General features: G+C 36.7%; 1 protein-coding gene and 1 long non-coding RNA gene across 2 annotated transcripts in view; one reads left to right on the top strand and one right to left on the bottom strand.

Moving 5' to 3' along the window:
• Positions 1-710: 710 nt before the first annotated feature.
• The window catches only part of LOC126705540 (uncharacterized), a 59,219-nt gene continuing 40,891 nt past the window's right edge, over positions 711-19,038 (bottom strand). Inside the window, exon 2 of the long non-coding RNA XR_007648308.1 lies at positions 711-1,158. This is a non-coding gene — a long non-coding RNA (uncharacterized LOC126705540). The remainder of the gene's footprint in view (positions 1,159-19,038) is intronic.
• Positions 980-9,376, top strand: LOC126705531 (probable LRR receptor-like serine/threonine-protein kinase At3g47570). Its single transcript, XM_050404588.1, has 4 exons — positions 980-1,532; positions 5,314-5,385; positions 6,726-8,711; positions 8,864-9,376. The coding sequence occupies exons 1-4, from the start codon at positions 980-982 to the stop codon at positions 9,217-9,219; spliced, it is 2,967 nt and encodes a 988-aa protein (XP_050260545.1). The 3' UTR covers positions 9,220-9,376.

Here is a 19,038-nt window from a genome sequence, read left to right as displayed (position 1 = left end):
AGTTTTCATTATGCTCCAAATTTAGAAAACAATACTGCAATGAACACAAAAGGTAATTTCATTCAAAACTACAAAACTGGATGGGTCATATCAACTCATTTGAGTTGCACACGTTGCGGAAAAAATATGGGATTTTTTTGGGTTTTACCGGGTCTATTTCATAAATGGTCCAATCAAGAAACCTGATCGACTAAGGTATAGGTTCACTCTTGGTGCACACCCTTGGTGCGATGGTCATTCTATAAGTATAAATACTTGTGGGGTGCGAAGGGCAAGGGTTAGGGTTCAAGTCTCCAGGAGGGAGTTTCATACACATATACACTTAGATTAGGCTAAAGTAGAATTCTATCTTGTATAAAAAAAAAAAAAAATTAAAAATTAAAAAAGATACAGGTTCACTGGATTACTGGTCTGACTGGCCGAATTGGGTCGGACTTAATAACTATTTGGAGTATTAAAGACGTTATCACAATGTGCAATAATGTATCAACTATCTAATAATTGAACAAAAATGTATCTTTACTATCATCTATAAACTTAAATATGTTGTCAAAGTCATGATCATAATTGATTGTCTAGTTTCTTTTTTTCTTCATGGATCCCACCAAACAGTACATGCATGATGACTGATCCTAATCTCTATTGAAAATTTTAACTTAACCACAAGAGATAAATAAAAGAGGCGTGGAAATGAATATAAGAAACCGATGTGGGCCATGAACTATGTTGCATGTAACATGCATCTTTCTTTTCAGCAAAAACAATAAAAAAAACAAAAAGTTGTCCTTTTCCCTATCCTTTTCTTAGGAAGACGAAGACTACAAAAAAAATTGAATGTTGATTTAGTCGCCCTCTTCTTTTTCTTCGTAATTCAACAACAATTGAGATCTCCATGTATAAAAGTATCATCCAGCCACACTTGTTTGATACAATAGTAGTTGGCCTCACAAATCAACCGACAGATAGAAAGTAGAAACTCATGAAGATTTCTTCCTTTCTCGTCTTTTTTGTGTTGTTGTTGGTACACTGTTTAATGGCTAGCACAACTGTGGCAGCGAGGACCAACATCACCACAGACCAATCAGCTCTCCTTGCTCTCAAAGACCATATCACTGATGACCCTTACAAAACCTTGGCAAGCAATTGGTCTACCTCTACCTCTGTTTGCAACTGGATTGGGATCACTTGTGGTTCCAAACACCTTAGAGTCACTGCCTTGAATCTTTCTCACATGGGTCTTTCAGGAACCATTGCTCCACAAGTGGGAAAACTAACATTCTTGTCTCATTTATCCTTCAGAAACAACAATTTTCATGGTTCTCTGCCCAATGAGTTAGCTTCCTTGCGAAAATTGGAAGTTGTCAGCTTTGGATTGAACAACTTTTCTGGAATGTTACCATCATGGTTTGGGTTCTTACCTAAACTTCAAGTGTTGTATGCTTACATGAACAGTTTTGAAGGTACTGTTCCAGAATCTCTAGGCAACATATTGTCACTGAAAGTACTTCATCTCAGCGAAAACAAACTTTCAGGTTGGATGCCCTCCACTATCTACAACTTTTATCTCGAGAATGTGCATTTTGTCCTTTTAACTTTTATCTCGATAATGTATCTCATGCATATATTTTAAATTTGACTGTTCACAGCGTGTAAATGTTACACATTCATTAGATAATTCAAACACTGAAAAAGAAAGATGTGTATATTAGTTTAATAGATATGAAAAATTATTGGTCTCATCATTCTGGTATACCCTACACCTTCCATAATTCAATCACTAGTGCACTGCCCACTCGGATAAGAGAAAAGTAATTAACGGTGGAAAAAGCAATTCCTTCCTTTTCTGTGTTCACTAACATCACAAATAAATCGCAATCAGCAACATACCTGACCTTTAGTACTTCTTTAAGCTTCCGCTTTTTGCTGGCCTGTCCACATAAAATGGAGGGAACCTTTTTTTTATTTTTTATTATTATTATTATTATTATTATTTTTTTGGTTGAGATTCAATAGAGAGTACTTAATGATAAGGACATAATATCTTCAGCAATTGATTTGAATAATTATACAATACAATAGAATTACAATAATAATGTATTCATTCTTCTCATATTATATACTATATAATAAAAGTTGAGCTTAAACGTCGTGGTTGCGTTCAGTGACCTCACCATATTGTAGAAAATTTTTAAAATTTTTAGATTTAAAAAATATACATAATTTTTCTTCTCCTATAATTTCTAAATTGATAAAAATCTTTATTTGATTACAATCCAAATTCTTCATCTTATCCATGTAATCCTTATTTTTTACGTGTAGTGTATTATAAAAAAGTCTAATGCATCTTAAATTGCAACGACGAATGCTACACTCAAAAACAAAGAGGTCTAATTTATCTTAAATTGCAGCGACGTAGAGATAGTGTAATCTAATTCTTCTCATTTTTTTTTAAATACTACACTAAAAAACAAGGTCTAATCCATATTGCATAATTTTTTTAGATTTAAAATGATAAGACACATAAAAATTTAAAAATAAATATACACTATTTAAAATTTTAGATAAAAAATAATTTTAGAAAAAAATATACACTATTTTTTTTTTTTGGATAGAAACATATTTTAACTATATATATATAATTGATTAGGATTTCACATAGGATAGGTGTTTCTTTAATTCCAAACCATCTAATAATTTCTCTTATAATTTAACTTCAATATAATTTGAAATTCTATGTCTAATAGAACTCTCCCAAGGCCTAACTTCCAAGTTTTTTGGATAAATATGCATCCTAAGTGAAGAGTTTTACGTTGTTTTTTTTTTTTTTGAACTTTAATTGTGATAATTTTTTTTAGTACATATCGTTTTCCTAATAATTCTATTTCTCTTATAATTCTTAAATTGATTAGAAATCTAATATCTTCACAATTGAAAATTTTCTATATATACAGTTTTTTTAGTGTATTCTTATATTGATTAAAAGAGAATTATGTTTATTTTTTTGGCAAATGAAATAGCTTTGGTTAAGTTTCCATAGGTTTTTAATTATTAAATTTATGAATTTTTTCATATAAATATGTTGCGTGATTGCATGATACTTTTAAGAACAATAAATTATATGCAATTTATATAATCTATATTCAAGTGATTATTAATTTATTATTTCTTAATAAAATTATACTAAAAGTTTATAATCAAAACCGTGCAACGCACGGGCATAATACTAGTAATATAATATAATGACGATGTAAGTTTTTTTTATTTTTTATTTTTTATCGTATTTGGTTTTCATCATTTTTTTTTTCAAGCCTAGTATATTATAATCAGTATTATACTTTTTTTTTTTGAGATAATCAGTATTATACTTAAACTACATCATAATTTAATTTGAATATAAATATATAGATCAAAACAGTAAAAAAAAAAAAAATCAATCAATCAATATATGAATTTAAATATAAATATAAGATATTAAAAAAATCATTTGAAAAATTAAAAGTAAAATGAAAATATAAGTTAACTTACAAATATTAATAATCATATACTCAAAAAATTTTAAATGTTCTATGTATGCCTCCTTGATTTTTTAAGATGTTGTATGATGTTTTTCGTTTGAATTAACTAAAAAGTATCATTCTTTGTTTTTTATATCCTAGAGTTCATTTCGAATTATTAAAAGGTGAGCAAATTGCGAAAAAATTTCAAAAACTATATAGCAGTGTAAAAGATTTTATTTTTTAAAAAACAATGGCATATATAATTTGCCAAGTGGATTAGGAGAAATATTGTTATAATATACCATATTAAGTATTTTTTTTTCTTGACTACGTTAGGAGAGTTAATATTTATTTGAAGTTTTGAGTATAGAACATTAATTTTTTTTAAAAAGGGAATGTATTTTATTGTATTAATTATCCAAGAAAAAAAATTCACAACATGAGTACAAATCATTTGAACAATCAGAGTTCAAAGAAAATTCAATCCTACGTGACATAACTACAAATCAATTACCCACTGGTTCATTTAGCATCTCCTCCGTCCCAATGGTGATGCCCATGGACCCAACTTAATGTAGACAACAAAAATGTGACATTAATACAAATCATTTGAAAATTCAAAGTATAAAGGTTCCCATGATTTCCACACAAAACAGGTATCTTCATTAAGAAAGCTCGGAGATATATATATATATATATATATATATATATATGAGCTTTAAGCCAATGAATGTGTATCTTTTTTGACCTCTTAAAACACAACTGAATTAACCTAGTAAATTAGTTAAGTGATTACTTAGTCCAAATTTCAGATCTAGGTTAACATAATCATATAATCATGTCAATGTAAAGTGCAGAATATAAATAACACAAAGATATGATGACCTAGGAAACCACATCGGTAAAAACTTGGGAAGGATTTAACCTAGCTATCTTCAAGGTAAACTTGAATCCACTATAAAAGAATCGAAGTTTTACAATAGCGACTTAGACCACTAACATCCTATTGCTACCCACCAGAAGAAACTTACTGACACGACCATGTGCAAGCTCCGAGACCACGGACTCCTTCTTTCTTGGATTCTCCAGCAAATACAAGCACACCCACTTGTGTTTCTTTAAACTCTTTAATGTAGCAACTAAATCGATCACCAAGTTCTTGACATAGTCTTGATTCTTGGAAACCCTAAGTATGTGTGAAGACAACCACCTCTTAATCTCACAAAAGATTCACACACACAGCATAATGGAGTTACCAAAACGTGGCTAGGGTTTTTTCTTTTATACTTAAGACAAAATATAAAACCCTACACGTCAAATAGGCTTAAGCTGTGTTGGAAAAATTCTGCAGAAAAATATTCTGCCCGAGTTTCGATCGATCGAGTCTAATTCTCGATCGATCGAGCCAAACAGAATTGCACAATAAATTCTGCAGTAACTCGATTCCAATTTTACATAAAACGTATATACTTTGAACAAGTCTAAACAAGACTAAAACTTGTTTTGATCATGATTTGCCAACAATACAAATTAGAGTTCTAATACATTAGTTCCTAATCCTTAGAGCCTAACAGAATGCATCGAAGGAAGTATTACTTTCTTTTCTTCCTTTACTCTCTTCTTCTCTTCTTCATTTTTTTTTTTTTTCTCTTTTTGGTTTTGCTTCTTATGAGTAATTAGGACACATTTCTATATGTCACTAACCCTTCTTCAAAATGGATTATTTTAATTTCCAAATAAAAAGCTCATGATCTATCATTAGGTAAATTAAACCTACTAGCTCTTGATCTGTTGTATATGTTATGAAATTTTGTAGGAAGGATTCCAAAAGGTTTGGGAAATTGTACTTCCCTTGAGATAATTCACTTGGACGATAACTACTTTACAGGTAAGATTATAACCACTTCAATTTAAATATTACTTCCCTCTCCTCTCCAAGAATGTTTGAAATTTTAAAAACTTATAAGGTCCATCAAGTGTAGTTATTTAGTGTGTAGTTTTTTTTTTTTTTTTTGCTAGAAATTAGTTAGTGTATATGGTGCTTTATATGCTCTCTTCTCACCAAAAAAATAAGTCTAATCCATAGATCATGTACATGAGATTCACTTTTATGTAAGAAAATTTTTTAATACATCTCATAATTATGGAATGCTTTCTCATCTAAACAGGGTGGTGAATGTTGTATACACATGTTGTAGTGGATTGATAAAGACCACAGTAATTAGAGAAGTTAGAGGTGTATCTAGTGTACCATACATATTACAACTTTACAAGTCTTAGTGTCTTACTACATATTTCTTACAAACTGATGTATTTATTTATGGTGATTCCTATAGATAAACATACAAGTGGAGAATTAAGTTTGCACAACAAATAGAATAAAGGCTTAACAAGCCTAAACTGATTACTAATATAGAGCAAGTAGAAAACACTAAAAGTAATACACTTAAAAGGAAATGTATAAAGGGCAGGTTTTACACGGACAAAATGGGCTTCTGCCCTTTTCTAGAAAATTAATTAGCTTTTTGCCCTTCTTATCAAACTAAATAGGGAGATGCCCCTCTTTTGAAAATCGACTTTCTCAAAATCGAGTTAAAAAAAAAAAAAAAAATTCTGGAGCCCTATAGTGACGTTTTTAAAGACTTATAGTGACGTTTTGTAACTTGATATCTATAAAATCGAGTTATAGTCAATTTTATTGCCTATAACTCGATTTTATAGATATCAAGTTATAAAACGCCACTATAGGTCCTTAAAAACGTCACTATAGGTTCTTGAAAACGTCATTATAGAACTTAACTCGATTTTGAAAAAGTCGATTTTCAAAAGAGGGGCATTTCCCTATTTAGTTTGGGAAGAAGGGCAAAAGGCTAATTAATTTGCCTGAAAAGGGCAGAAGCCCATTTTGTCCGGTTTTACACCCTGGCTAAAAAATGATTATTCTTTCATTATCTACTTAGAGTGATTTGGATGAACTCTGTTGATTTGCTTATTATATAGAAAGGGATTGTGAGAGAGAGAGAGAGAGAGTGGCAAAAGCTGGGTTTTTTTTTTTTTTTAACTGTCAAACATACTTTTAAATTGTTATTCTAGATGCAGCCTTCTTATATGGTAGTTGTAATAAAATTTTCTCAAGTATTTAGGATGAATTTTTTGAAGAGAATCTAAAATCTTTGAGGTATTTTGGTGGATAATGAGGTTTGAATTTGTTTCGAGTTATTGTGGCAGGTGAAATACCACATGAGATTGTGACTCTTCCAAATCTAACGGAAGTAACCTTGGCCAATAACAGCTTAACTGGTCACATCCCAAATGCAACCTTCAACGGCTCAAACATTGAAGTCATTAGTCTATACATGAACCAGCTCTCTGGAAATCTTCCATCAAGCATAGGCCACTGGCTTCCAAATCTTAAGGTACTTTATTTATGGGAAAATAGACTAGAAGGAATAATCCCCAATTCTATCTCAAATGCTTCTATGCTCACTGAACTTGAGCTGGGTGCAAATTATTTCTATGGCTCTATTCCTAATACCCTGGGAAATTTAAGGCATTTGGAGAGACTCAACTTAGTCAACAATTTTTTGACTAGAGAATCATCAACTCTAGAATTGAGTTTTCTTTCATCTTTGACAAATTGCTTAAATTTGACAAGTATAGTGGTAGGAAATAACCCACTGAATGGAACCCTTCCGATTCTCAAAGGAAATTTTTCTACTTCTCTTGAAGAATTTGTAGCATTTAAGTGCAACATTAAGGGCATAATTCCAAGAGAAATTGGTAATTTAAGCAATTTGATGACCCTAAACCTAAACGACAACGAATTGATTGGACCTATTCCAACTATAGTCGGAAATCTGGGAAATCTCCAAGGTTTGTTTCTTCAAAACAATAGAATCCATGGGTCAATCCCAAATGATATTTGTCATTTGAGGAAATTGGTTGATTTACATTTAAGTCAAAATGAGCTCTTTGGATCAATACCAACATGTTGGGGAAGTCTTTCTTCACTTCAAAATTTGTATTTGGATTCCAACCAGCTAACTTCCATACCCACATCCTTTTGGAGTCTTAGAGACATACTACGAATAAACTTGTCATCCAATTCTTTAAATGGTTATCTACCATTAGATATTGGGAAACTGGAGCATGTAACACAAATGGACTTATCATGGAATAAATTATCAGGTGAAATTCATGCTATTAAAGGCCTATGTTTTTTGGTTAACCTCTCTTTAGCGCATAACAAATTCCAGGGTCCTATTCCTCAATCATTTGGTAATTTGATAAGCATGGAACGTTTGGATCTATCTGATAACAAATTTTCAGGAGAAATTCCCCAGTCTCTAATAGAACTCAAATGCCTCAAATATTTCAATGTGTCTTTCAATAGATTGCAAGGTGAAATTCCTTCTAGAGGTGTTTTTAATCAATTCTCAGCATCATCATTCATGGGAAATCAAGCATTATGTGGTCCACTCAAACTGCAAGTTCCACCATGTAAAAGAAGTTCAAAGACAACCACTGCAGTTATAGTAAGGTATATTCTGCCAACAATGATAGCAGCAATACTTGCATTATTCCTTGTATTTGTTTTAATGAGAGGGCAAAAGAGAGATGCAAAACGAAAAAGTCAAGGAGATTTGTTACCTCTAGCAACATGGAGAAGAATAACATATCTAGAACTTGAACAAGCAACAAATGGATTCAACGAAACTAACTTAGTTGGGAAAGGGAGTTTTGGCTCAGTGTACAAAGGTACACTTTCAGATGGGACTACTGTTGCAATAAAGGTTTTTAATTTGAATATAGAAGGAGGGTGTAAGAGTTTTGAAGATGAATGTGATATATTGTGCAGTATTCGCCACCGAAATCTTGTGAAAATCATCAGTTGTTGTAGTAGCAATGATTTTAAAGCCTTGGTGCTAGAGTACATGCCCAAGGGGAGCCTTCAGAAGTTGTTGTATTCTCATAACTACTTCTTGGATATGCTAGAAAGATTGAGCATGATGATAGATGTTGCATCAGCATTGGAGTATCTCCATCATCGCTGTCCTTTACCTGTTGTTCATTGTGATTTGAAGCCAAGCAATATTCTTCTAAACAAAGACACGGTAGCACTTGTAAGTGACTTTGGCATTTCAAAATTCTTAGGCAATGAAGACTCTATGACACAAACCATGACATTGGCCACTATTGGTTACATGGCACCAGGTGATGTTTCTAATTTCCAATTCAATTTTACTTTTACAAACACACACACACACATACAAAGCTTTCTTAGAAACACATTGAGCATTTTTCTTTTCACCATCAATAATAGATATTTAATGCATTTTGACAATAAATTTCAATCAAACTTGTAGAGTATGGATCACAAGGGATTATTTCCACACGCGGTGACGTGTATAGTTATGGCATTTTGTTAATGGAAACATTCACCAGAAAGAATCCCACAGATGAAATGTTTGCCGGAGAAATGAACCTAAAAGGTTGGGTAAGACAATCAATACCTCATTCAGTAATTGAAGTTATAGATTCTAATTTGCTGAAGAGAGGTGAAGAGAATTTTAATGTTAAGCTGGATTGTATGTTGTCCATTATGAAATTGGCTATGGCTTGTTCAACAAAGGCACCTGAAGAGAGGTCAAACATGAGAGATGTCGTAACAACACTCAAAAATATCAAATTAAAGTTTCTAAAGGATGTTGGAGAAGATTGACAACTGAGAATTTTGACAATAGTTTTTCCTTTTTGTTCGTATCAATAATTATATTTTGTAAATTATGCTACTCCCCTAAAAAACTTGTTGGAGTAGAGCAGCTCAAGCATTTGTGTTTACAGTAATGCTAAAGGATGTATGATTAATTATATTATTAGAGGCATTAATTTACCCAATCGATCTATATATATCTAAAAGCTGAAATATAGCATTTATTGTTGCTACGCTCTTGTTGAGCCATATCAGCAGCCACATCATCCACCTCTCCCTCTCTCTCTCTCATTTTTAACTCTTTTCAACCTATTAATCCCCAAATTATTGTTACACGTACTTTTTCCAACATTTCTTCTACCTTTTACCTTTTCATCACCCCACTACTATCTACCTTAATATCACTCTTCTTCCATCCCTTTATCTTCATTTATTTTTTCCTCTTCTTATTCTCATCCTTATGTTGTTCTTAAGAACAATAATTGATAAATAAATTGAATTTCATTACCTTCAAAATATCATATAAATGATTAAAATTCACATAAATTAGAATATACCATATAATTAGAGAACAATGGAGAGATATTATCTCAATAATGCATCAAAGAAGTCTTATAACATCAAAAGAAAATTATCATCAATTCATGAATGATTGTAGATGGCGGGGTTTAGATGGCGGGGTTGAGATGTGGTGTCACTGTTTTGAGATGATACATACGTCTATGAGATTTCTGGTGTAGTAGACTAAAACATTATGTGTGCCACTCCTAGGATACAACAACCCAGCTACCTTCGTTGATTATCCTTACAAGCCTACACTACTTGTAGGATAGGAAACTCTCAATAGTACTTTTCTTTTACCCAGAACTATAGTACATATAAGGACATATTTCATCATTTCATTTATATAAAAGCTCAAAAGTCTCGGGAAACAACACTTTATTTTACATAACAATATTATAATAAAAAAGTGCTAATATAAGATATCAGATAAATTCATATATAAAAACATAAACATATATAAGCTATTTGCTTCTTCACTAGCTTAAGCTCAATTTGCTTTTGGATAGAGTCATCTTATACATGGCCAGCGGTAATCACATTTATTTATTTATAATTTCATCACTATATATTCAATAGAGTAGCATGCTTTAATGTATGCGTTTCTTTTTCTTTCATTTTTTGAAAACGGAACATTCATTAATTCATAATAAGATAGTATCTTGGTACTGGGCTTCCATAGCAGGTGGAGGAGAGTCCTCCATCCAATACAAATCATCTAAGCTATTTCTAGCATGTTGTGCAAGTACATGTGCAACCTTATTTCCACCTCTCCTTATACAACTAATACTCACCCACTATAGTCCACAAATCAAATGGCAAATATCATTCACCACATTCCCTAACAATGAATGGTTAACCAATGGTGATAAAATGGCTTGTATGGCATTGACATTGTCGCCTTTAATAACTAGCCTTGAGAAACCAGCGTCCATAGTGAATTCAAGAGCTCTTCAACAAGCAAGCATTTCGGCTTCATCACTGTTACTTACCTTCGGCCCATTGGCAATCATTGTAGCCATAACCTCTCCCTTGTCATTGTGGACTATCGCTCCAAACCCAGACTTATTCAATTTCGAAAAAACTACTACATCAAAATTAAGTTTAAAGGTAGATTGTGGAGGCGATTGCCAAAACTCCCACTAGGTCGTAAGGCCGGGATTGCTGCCAGTGATGCCTATGATTGTTTATACTCATCAAGGTAGTATGAAGCTCTCTTGTTTAGGCTGATCGGGTCACGTAGTTTACCTCCATGCACCACCATATTACACTGATTCCAGATAAACTAGGCTTGAATCCAAAACATTTCCATCTCCTTCATAGATAACTGCTCCATTAGATACTCCATGAGATGAAGCATATCAAATTGCATGTGACACCCTTTTTGCAGCTTTTTAATACTCCTAGCCTGGATGTCTTGAGTAGTAGCACAATCCCACAAAGCATGTATGGCTGATTCAAAAACTTTGGTGCAAATTGGGCAACCATTATCATTGAGAATCCACCTCTTTGTCAGGTTCAAACGAGTAGGCAAGATATCATGACATGCTCTCCATCCAAACACTTTGATTTTGTTTGGGATTCAAAGCATCCATAACATTGCCCACACATCTTTCCCAGCACAGCCACGGGAATTTTTTGCCTAATCACCACCCCTTCTTGCTACCTTATAAGCCAACTTGACATTAAACATCCCATTTCTGTTAGGTGGTTAGGGATCCATCTATCCCTTTGGACACTAATTGATGATCCATTCCCCACTCTCCAACAATGGCCAGATTTCAGGATAGGTAGTGCTACCATTAAGCTTCTCCAAAAAAATGAGCAATTTCATGACCCTATAGCATCAAGAAAGGAAGATCGTGGAAAATACCTTGCTTTGAAGCACTGATATAGCAAGGAATCAGTGCTTTGAATCATTCTCCAATCTTGCATAGCCAACATTACTAGGTTGAATGCATGTAAGTCTCAGAATCCTAGCCCTTCCTCCTTTTTTGATATTGACAGCTTATCCCAACTTTTCCAATGAATTTTCATTTCATTCCCTACCTATCCCCACCAGAATTTTGCACACAAAGCATCCAGTTCATCACATAATTTCATAGGGAGTTGGAACACACTCATTGTATATGTGAGGATGGACTGGACCATTGCCTTAATGAGAACCTCTTTGCCAACTCTGGATAGAAGCACGCCTTTCCACCCTTGCAATTTCTTCCATATTCTGTCCTTCAAGTAAGAGAAAGTGTGGTATTTAGCCCTCCCAATCAAGGTTGTTAGCCTTAGATAAGATTCAAATCTATCCACCTCCTTAACCCCCAAAGTTTGCAGCATCTCCTGTTTTTGGCTACCTGTTGTGTTGCTGCTAAAGTACACTAAAGACTTCTCCAAATTTATGCTCTGCCCTGAAGCTTTTGCATAGGTTTAAAGAATCTCAGCAATGGCCTCTCCTTCAGCTTGATTGCTTGGCAAAACAACAAAGAATCATCTACAAATAGTAGGTTAGTGACTTTGGGTGCTCTTCTACAAATTGACACCCCCTTGATTCTCCCTTCCAATTTTGCTTTTGCCAAAAGAGTAGTAAAACCTTTTGCACACAACAGAAACAAGAATGTTAATAGAGGATCTCCTTGACTAAGTCCTCTAGATGGATGAATCATACCATATGGTTTTCCATTCACAAGAATAGAGAAGGATGGTGTGGTAACACAACTCATCACCCTTTCTATCCATAAAGTTGGGAAGCCCATCTTTTCCATAATTCCCTGTAGGAACAACCATTCAACCTGGTCATAGGACTTGTTAATGTCCAGCTTCAATGCCAAAGACCCTTTCTTGCCCTTTTTCCTAGAGTGCATAGTGTTTAGCGTCTCATAAGCCATCAATACGTTGTCTGTAATAAGACACCCCGGCACAAAAGCACTTTGAGTTGGCAAGGATATTCGTATCGAAGAATGCAAAAAAAATCAACAAGGTAAATTCAGAGGGAAAGAAACAGGATTAGCAAAGCGATAAAAAATTAATGCTGAGAGAATCCTGGGAAATATGAAGCATATTTCATTAATATATTGTCTATTAAATTACAGAAAGCTCACTAGGACGTGATACAAGGTTCAATCAAGCTCAAAAATTACAGTCTTGAGTGGCTATTTCAGCCTTCAAAACTTGCAAAGTTTGATTCTCTTTGAATCCGAGTATGTGCAATAGTGGTTTTTACAGGATACCGAAAAGCAATATTTGTTTTTCCCTTGGTGTTTTTCTTTCTCTTCACCACAGATTTACTGATAGTTTTTTTCTAGAAAATCTCTTCTTTTTTGTGTTTCTCTCTTTTTTTCGCTGCTCTTTCTTTGCAACCCATCCCTTCCTTTTATAATGGAGTTTTTGGTCTTCCTGGGGAACCGTTGGTTCCCCTGTTTTACCCTTTTGCAAACAGAGCACATCCTGTACCCATCACTCGGTAAGTCCCATTTCCGTTTTTTCTCATTCTTTCCTTCTTTCAGCCCTGATTCTTTTGAAAGTTCCTGGTTGGCCATCTTCTTTGGGATGTGCTGAGGTATGTCATTCTCGGCATCCCCGTTTTTGGCATTTTCCACTTTTCCCTTTTCTTTCCCATCTGGGCGGAATCCTGTTCTGCCAACTTGAAAGCCGCTTGTTATCATTCTTTTTTTTTGTGCTTCCCCGTTCTGGTTCCCCGAAGCTTTTTCTGTCTGTGCCATGAGAGGTCGCTGGGTTCTACTGGCGCTTGCGTTCTTTTGCTTTTGTTTCTTGTTTTCTTCTTCTGTCTTTTTCTTTCGAGCTGTCCTAGTCTTCCTTTGTCTTTGCGCCTGAAAGGATCCACGCCTCTTGATGGTTCCTGAGGATCCTTACTTCTTATCCCTTGCCGTGGTTCTCTTTTTTTTTTGTATGCTTCTTCGTCTGGGCTTCAAGATCCCCTGAGCCTTTTTATTCCTTCATGGGTCTCCTGCATCTGCTACTTTGGGCTCAGCTTGATTTTTTCTTTTGGGCTTGACTCATTCTTTTGGGCTTCCTCCACTATGATCCTTTTTAGACCTCAACATTTAGCCCCCCGAGCTCGTGGGTTGCCTGAAGCCCACGCGTGAGTGATTTAGGTTTTCTAAGATTTTCGTAGGATCCCCCTTTTTCAACTTCTACTGGGTTCCCTTCCTTTTTGCGTGTTGCGTTCACTTATTATTATTATTTTTTGCAGCTTCCTCTTTGCACGGGACGTGGCAGTTGAGTATTTGAGGTAAAATTCCTCTACCCACTTTTCTCGTTTCCCGTTACTTCTCATTAATAACCACTGATTAATCCCTTCTTCAAATTAAATTTTTTGGCAACTGGTGCGTCTTTCCATACACTGTCTTCCCCAACTGCTATTTGCGCCTTTATTGTAGCCATTTCATCTTATCACTTTGCTTCTCTGAGTCTTTTATTCTTTGGGTTTCTCTTTTTTTTTCTCTTCTTCTCTGTTACTCCGGTCTTCCCCCTTTTCGCACTTTCAATCTCTTCTCTTCTCATTGTACGTGTTGTTCCAATGGCTTCTTCTTCTTCCCGAAAGAGGAGAGAGCATACCCCCAGTCCTTCTGAGGGCGAAGGTTCTTCTAGTTCTGCTCTGAGTGATTCTCACGAGGTTACCGAACGTCCGGCCTTCCCTTTACGGGATCCTTGGTATTCTCTCAGTTCGTTTTTCCCTCATGTATCTCATGGTGAGGCTCCTCCATCTCCTCATGCTTGGATGTTTTCTGGCCAAGCGGGTTTCGCCGGTTCCGCCCAGGTTCCTGACCCTAGAGAGATTTTTGACCTTCAGATTAGACAAGGAGTTCGAGAGGCGGTTCCCATCTTCTTTGATTTTGTCCCGGGAAAAATTCAGGGCTGGCCTATCTGGGTAGACAAGGAACTGTCTGATGCTGAGTTTGTGGGTCGCTTGGAGCGCGCTGGTATCCTAAAGGCAATGGCTATTTCCAGAAACCTTGAGGGCTTCAGAGACGCCAAAGGGCTCAGGTATCTGGTACGTCGTTGGTGCCCTTCCCTTCATACTTTTTTCTTTTCTGTTGGTGAATTGACGATTATCTTGGAAGATGTGGTTAATAACTTCCTCCTCCCGATATTTGGTGACGAGAGCCCCTTTGATATTAACCTTTCTAGGCAGGATCTCGTGGTGGAAGATAAATTGTTTGTTCATTTTGGTGGTCGTGCTGCCTCTTCTGGTGGTAAGCCGGCTAGAATGGGGAAATGGGTGATGACCCTCTCTCATGAGAAAAATAAGGAAGTGAGGTGGGCCGGTTTTCTGGCTTTTTGGCTTAGCAAGTTCTTGTTTAGTGAGTTCCCTGGGTACGGAGTTAAGTCTTCCCTTTTTCCGTTAGCAATCAAGTTGGCTCGAGATACCCAATATCCTTTGGCCCCTATGTTTTTGGGTCATGTTTACTCTCAATTGGACCAGCTTCATGGAGATGAGACCGAGGGTAATTCTTGTTATGTGATTACCTCATCTCTTCACTGTGCTATCCTTCAGATTTTCATGTGGGATCGTTCTGCAGCTACTTTGGCCAAGTGCAGGAATTTGAAATTTGTGAAGGACAAATTCCAAGGATCCCCTGACATAGTGAAGGGTCTTTGTGGCAATTCTACTGATGCTTTTCCCATTATCTTTCGTTGGATTAGCTTGAAAGGTGGCAGCCTCAATCTTGTGGAATTATTTGACCAAGCAGGGAATTTACATTGGAGATCCCCTCGTGAGTTTGGCCTTGGCTTTGCGTGTGATTTTGTATTGTATTCTTTTTTATCTTCTATAGGTAATACTTTTGACTTGCGCCGTGGTGATGAGGGCAGTCTGGCTTATCTTGCCTGCATTAGCCCCTCTTGGCTTCCTGTGCCTTCTTCGAGTGGCCCAAAATATACCCATTATTCAGCACACCGGGTGCTCCGACAGTTTGGTTTTGACCAGGACGTTCCTCCAGTTTTTAAGGAAGTGGTGCCGTCCCTTCCTTCTCTGGATCCTTTCCTGAGGCTGCAGGCCTTTTCTTATTGGTCACGGAGGAGCCCCCAATTTGCAGTGCCTAACTCCTAGAGAGGAGTCTTTGCTTATAGTGGTTATACCAGTTATTGGAGAAGAGTACAGAAGTCTTTTGTTGACTATGTTGGCTTCGGTACAGTTCGGGAAACCCCGAATCTTAGTATTGTTTCTGCTCCAACATCCAATAGGCGTTTATCCCTTCCTACTGCTGGGATTGTTTCTGCTGCTGCAAGCAACAAGACTGGGTTTGCAGAGTGGCATGCCTCCAGGGGAGGTTGGGTGACTTATGCACAGGATTTTCCTGAGACTTGGCTGGGTTATAGTCTCGTCATTGGCACTTCCTTTGGAGTGCCCATCAAGAAAGGTGCAGTGGAGACAATAGGTGCTGCCATCGCTCCGAGTAAAGGTAAGGATGTCAGGCCGAAAAAAATGAAGGCTGTTGATGTTGATGAAAGCACAGAGGGTGTGCAGATAGGTTCTGAGACGAAAAGAAGAAAAATTGGGAAATCTCAAACACACTTGGCATCTCAGGAAGGCAAGGATGTCGGGGAACCTTTGGCTTCAAGGACCCGGAAGAAGACCAAGGTAGAGTCTTCTTTTTCCCAGGTTCCTATGACTGCTTTAGTTCATGGTTCTTTAGGATCCTCTGGTTTTGTATCCCAGCCTCCTTTAGGACCCTCTGGGCGTATTCGTAGTAAGCAAAAGACTTCCAGAGAATCTGTAGAGAGAGAGAGAAGGGCAAGACTTCTTTCCTTCTTCTCTCTTTTTCACTTGTTCACCTTGTTGCACTTATTTCTATTTTGCTGACGAGTGGTGGTTTCCTTTGCAGTCCAAACGCAAGTCTGATTACAAGAAGGGCAAAAGCCAATCTTCTGGTGACGACGTGGTATGTGTGCCTCCTTTTTTTTTTTATGTTCTCTCCCTTTTGTTCCGGCACTGTGTTGTTAGCATTACCCCGTTGTTTTTTACTTGGCACTGCTTTTTCCTCCTCTTCTTCCTTTAGGTGGAGGTATCTCCTCCTATGACCGGCAAGGCTCTGGGAGAGGAAACTGTTACAGCTCTTTCTGTTGCCTTTCCTATTGTGGAGGAGGAGCCCCCTACTGGTGGTCTGGCTGAGGAAACCGAGCAACCGATGCAGGGTTCCCAGGATTCTCAGGATCCCAAAGCCTCTAAGATCCCTACATCTCAAAGTCCCCATCTTGAGCACACTCCTAGTCCCATCAGGACTGTGTTTCCTCAAACATTGTCAGATAAAGGCGCTTTGGGAGACACTCCTTTATCCAAACAAACAGGTGAGTCATGTTCCCTTGAAATAGCGTTACATCTCTATTTTCTTTTCCAGTTTTTTTTTTTTTTTTGAGTTCCTTCTTTTCTTTCTCCTCTTAGGTCAAACCAGTGAGAAGTCTGCTCCCAGTGTTGCCTCTTCTTTAGAATCAGAAAGCTCAGAAGGTGAGTGCGAGCTGCTCCCACTGTGTTTCTTTTTCCTTTCTTTCCTTCCCTTCGCCCTTCTCTTTTTTTTTAAAAAAAAAATGGCGAAGCCCCCTGCATCTCTTCCTTCCTTTAGCCATTTTGCCATTGGTTCTTCATCCTTTCTCCAACTTGCCTTATGTTCTTTCCCAGAATCTTCGGGGAAATCAGGGGATCAGGAAGAAGAGGCTCTGCCCCAAGAAGTCGGTACTAGTTTGTCCTTCTTTCTCCCCTTTTCTTTTTTAAGACTAAATCTGTTCTTCCTTTTCTTTTTTTTTGAATATTGATACAGGCTTTACAGATTCTGAGCCTGTTATCCCTGAAGGAATTGTGAGACCCGTTCGAATTGCTGATCTTCAGCCAGAGCGAAAGGCTGCAAGTCCTCTAGTCTCTGCAAGTGGTGACACAGCGATAGGGGACGCCTCGAGAGTGGTTGCCTCAGATCTTGATTCAACGCTCTCCTCCTTCCTGGCTCGCTTTGATCTCTTGGGATTTAACAGTCTTCCTGCCAGCCATTTCCATGCTTTTGGGTCTTCTTATGGCAGCTTCCTACGCTTCTCTATTCCTGTTGAAGGCCTGCCGCTGTTAGAGAGTCTGCTCAAGAGTCACGGGGATTTCACCAGTGGCTTCAGGGGAGGCGTTTTTCTGGGAAATATTTTGATGGAGTTGCTATGTGCTGTGCTGGTTTCCCTGAGGAATTCTTCTGTAGATTCTTTGTCTGAAGAAAAGCTTCTGGAGTGGAGAAGGGTGGTCCAAGACCTTCTGGAGGCCAAGTTCAATTTGTCTTTTTTGTTGGATCACTTGCGTCTGTTGGCTCATATGCTGTTTCAGAGGCAATCATCCAAGAGTATAGACATCGAGATAGCTGCTGCTGAGGAAGCTTTAGCTCGTGCTCACAAGGTTTTACAAGACTTGAAGGTCAAGCGGCAGAGGATCCTTTCTACTTCGACTGTGCCTGTTATTTCTCCGAATGCCTCCCTGTTGGCCGGCCTCATTCCTTAGCTTACTTTAGATTTACAAAAGTTTATTTTTGAACATTGCTTTTCTCTTTGTTTTTTTTTTTTTTTTTTTTTTGGTGTTTCAAAACTGCTTCTAATTTCTTAGTATGTGAATCTGTCTTTCTCTTTGATATATTGCGTTTTCTTTCCTATGACTTTTCTCTTTTCTTTCTTGAGTCCTGGACCATGGTTTCCACAGGCTTCACTGTAAGTTCTGATCCAGGTACCCGGTAATCTATTATGCAAGTACTAAACTTGGTACACTGGTATCTTATCCTATATATATTTTGAGATACGGTCCTAGTTCATGAACTTTGACAGGTTCCCCTCTTTTGCCAAGTGCTAGGCTAGGTATCTTGGATACTTTACTTTTATCTGTGATCCTAGACCTATGCACTTGGAACTGTCTGTGGGGTATCTGAAATTATCTGCGAGGTGAATCTTGGGCCATATGTAAAAGGGTATTACATACCTTTTTTCTTTTTTTTTTACTCAGATATCCTTCCTTAAATCTATCCAAACTTGGTCTTTGCAGTATTCAAAGAAAGACTTAAATATTGAAGAAAAAGGAACTTCATTAAAATATGGTCATTTTTAAGGAACAAAGAAAAAAAATCATTTAGTGCAGTATTGACCACAAAGTGTCAATCTATCATATGTTCCTGAACAAAATCATTTTAGACCAGAATTCATGATAAAGGCTGAAATAAAAAGATAAAAATAAAAAAAAACTTAGCAGATGGTGAAGCTGGTAAAAGGACCCTAAGGTACCGGGATCCCCTCGTCCTT

This window comes from Quercus robur, chromosome 11 (assembly GCF_932294415.1).
Source record: "Quercus robur chromosome 11, dhQueRobu3.1, whole genome shotgun sequence".
Classification (NCBI taxonomy): Eukaryota; Viridiplantae; Streptophyta; class Magnoliopsida; order Fagales; family Fagaceae; genus Quercus; species Quercus robur.
Note: the sequence above shows the minus strand (reverse complement) of the source record. Positions and strands in the feature narration are given on the sequence as shown.

What these genes read in the sequence shown, in the direction of transcription:
- LOC126705531 (XM_050404588.1), top strand. Translation starts at nt 980, where the DNA reads ATGAAGATTTCTTCCTTTCTCGTCTTTTTTGTGTTGTTGTTGGTACAC. An exon ending in CAGCGAAAACAAACTTTCAG is followed by an intron (nt 1,533 to 5,313) that starts GTTGGATGCCCT and finishes GAAATTTTGTAG; the next exon opens with GAAGGATTCCAAAAGGTTTG. An exon ending in GGACGATAACTACTTTACAG is followed by an intron (nt 5,386 to 6,725) that starts GTAAGATTATAA and finishes TTATTGTGGCAG; the next exon opens with GTGAAATACCACATGAGATT.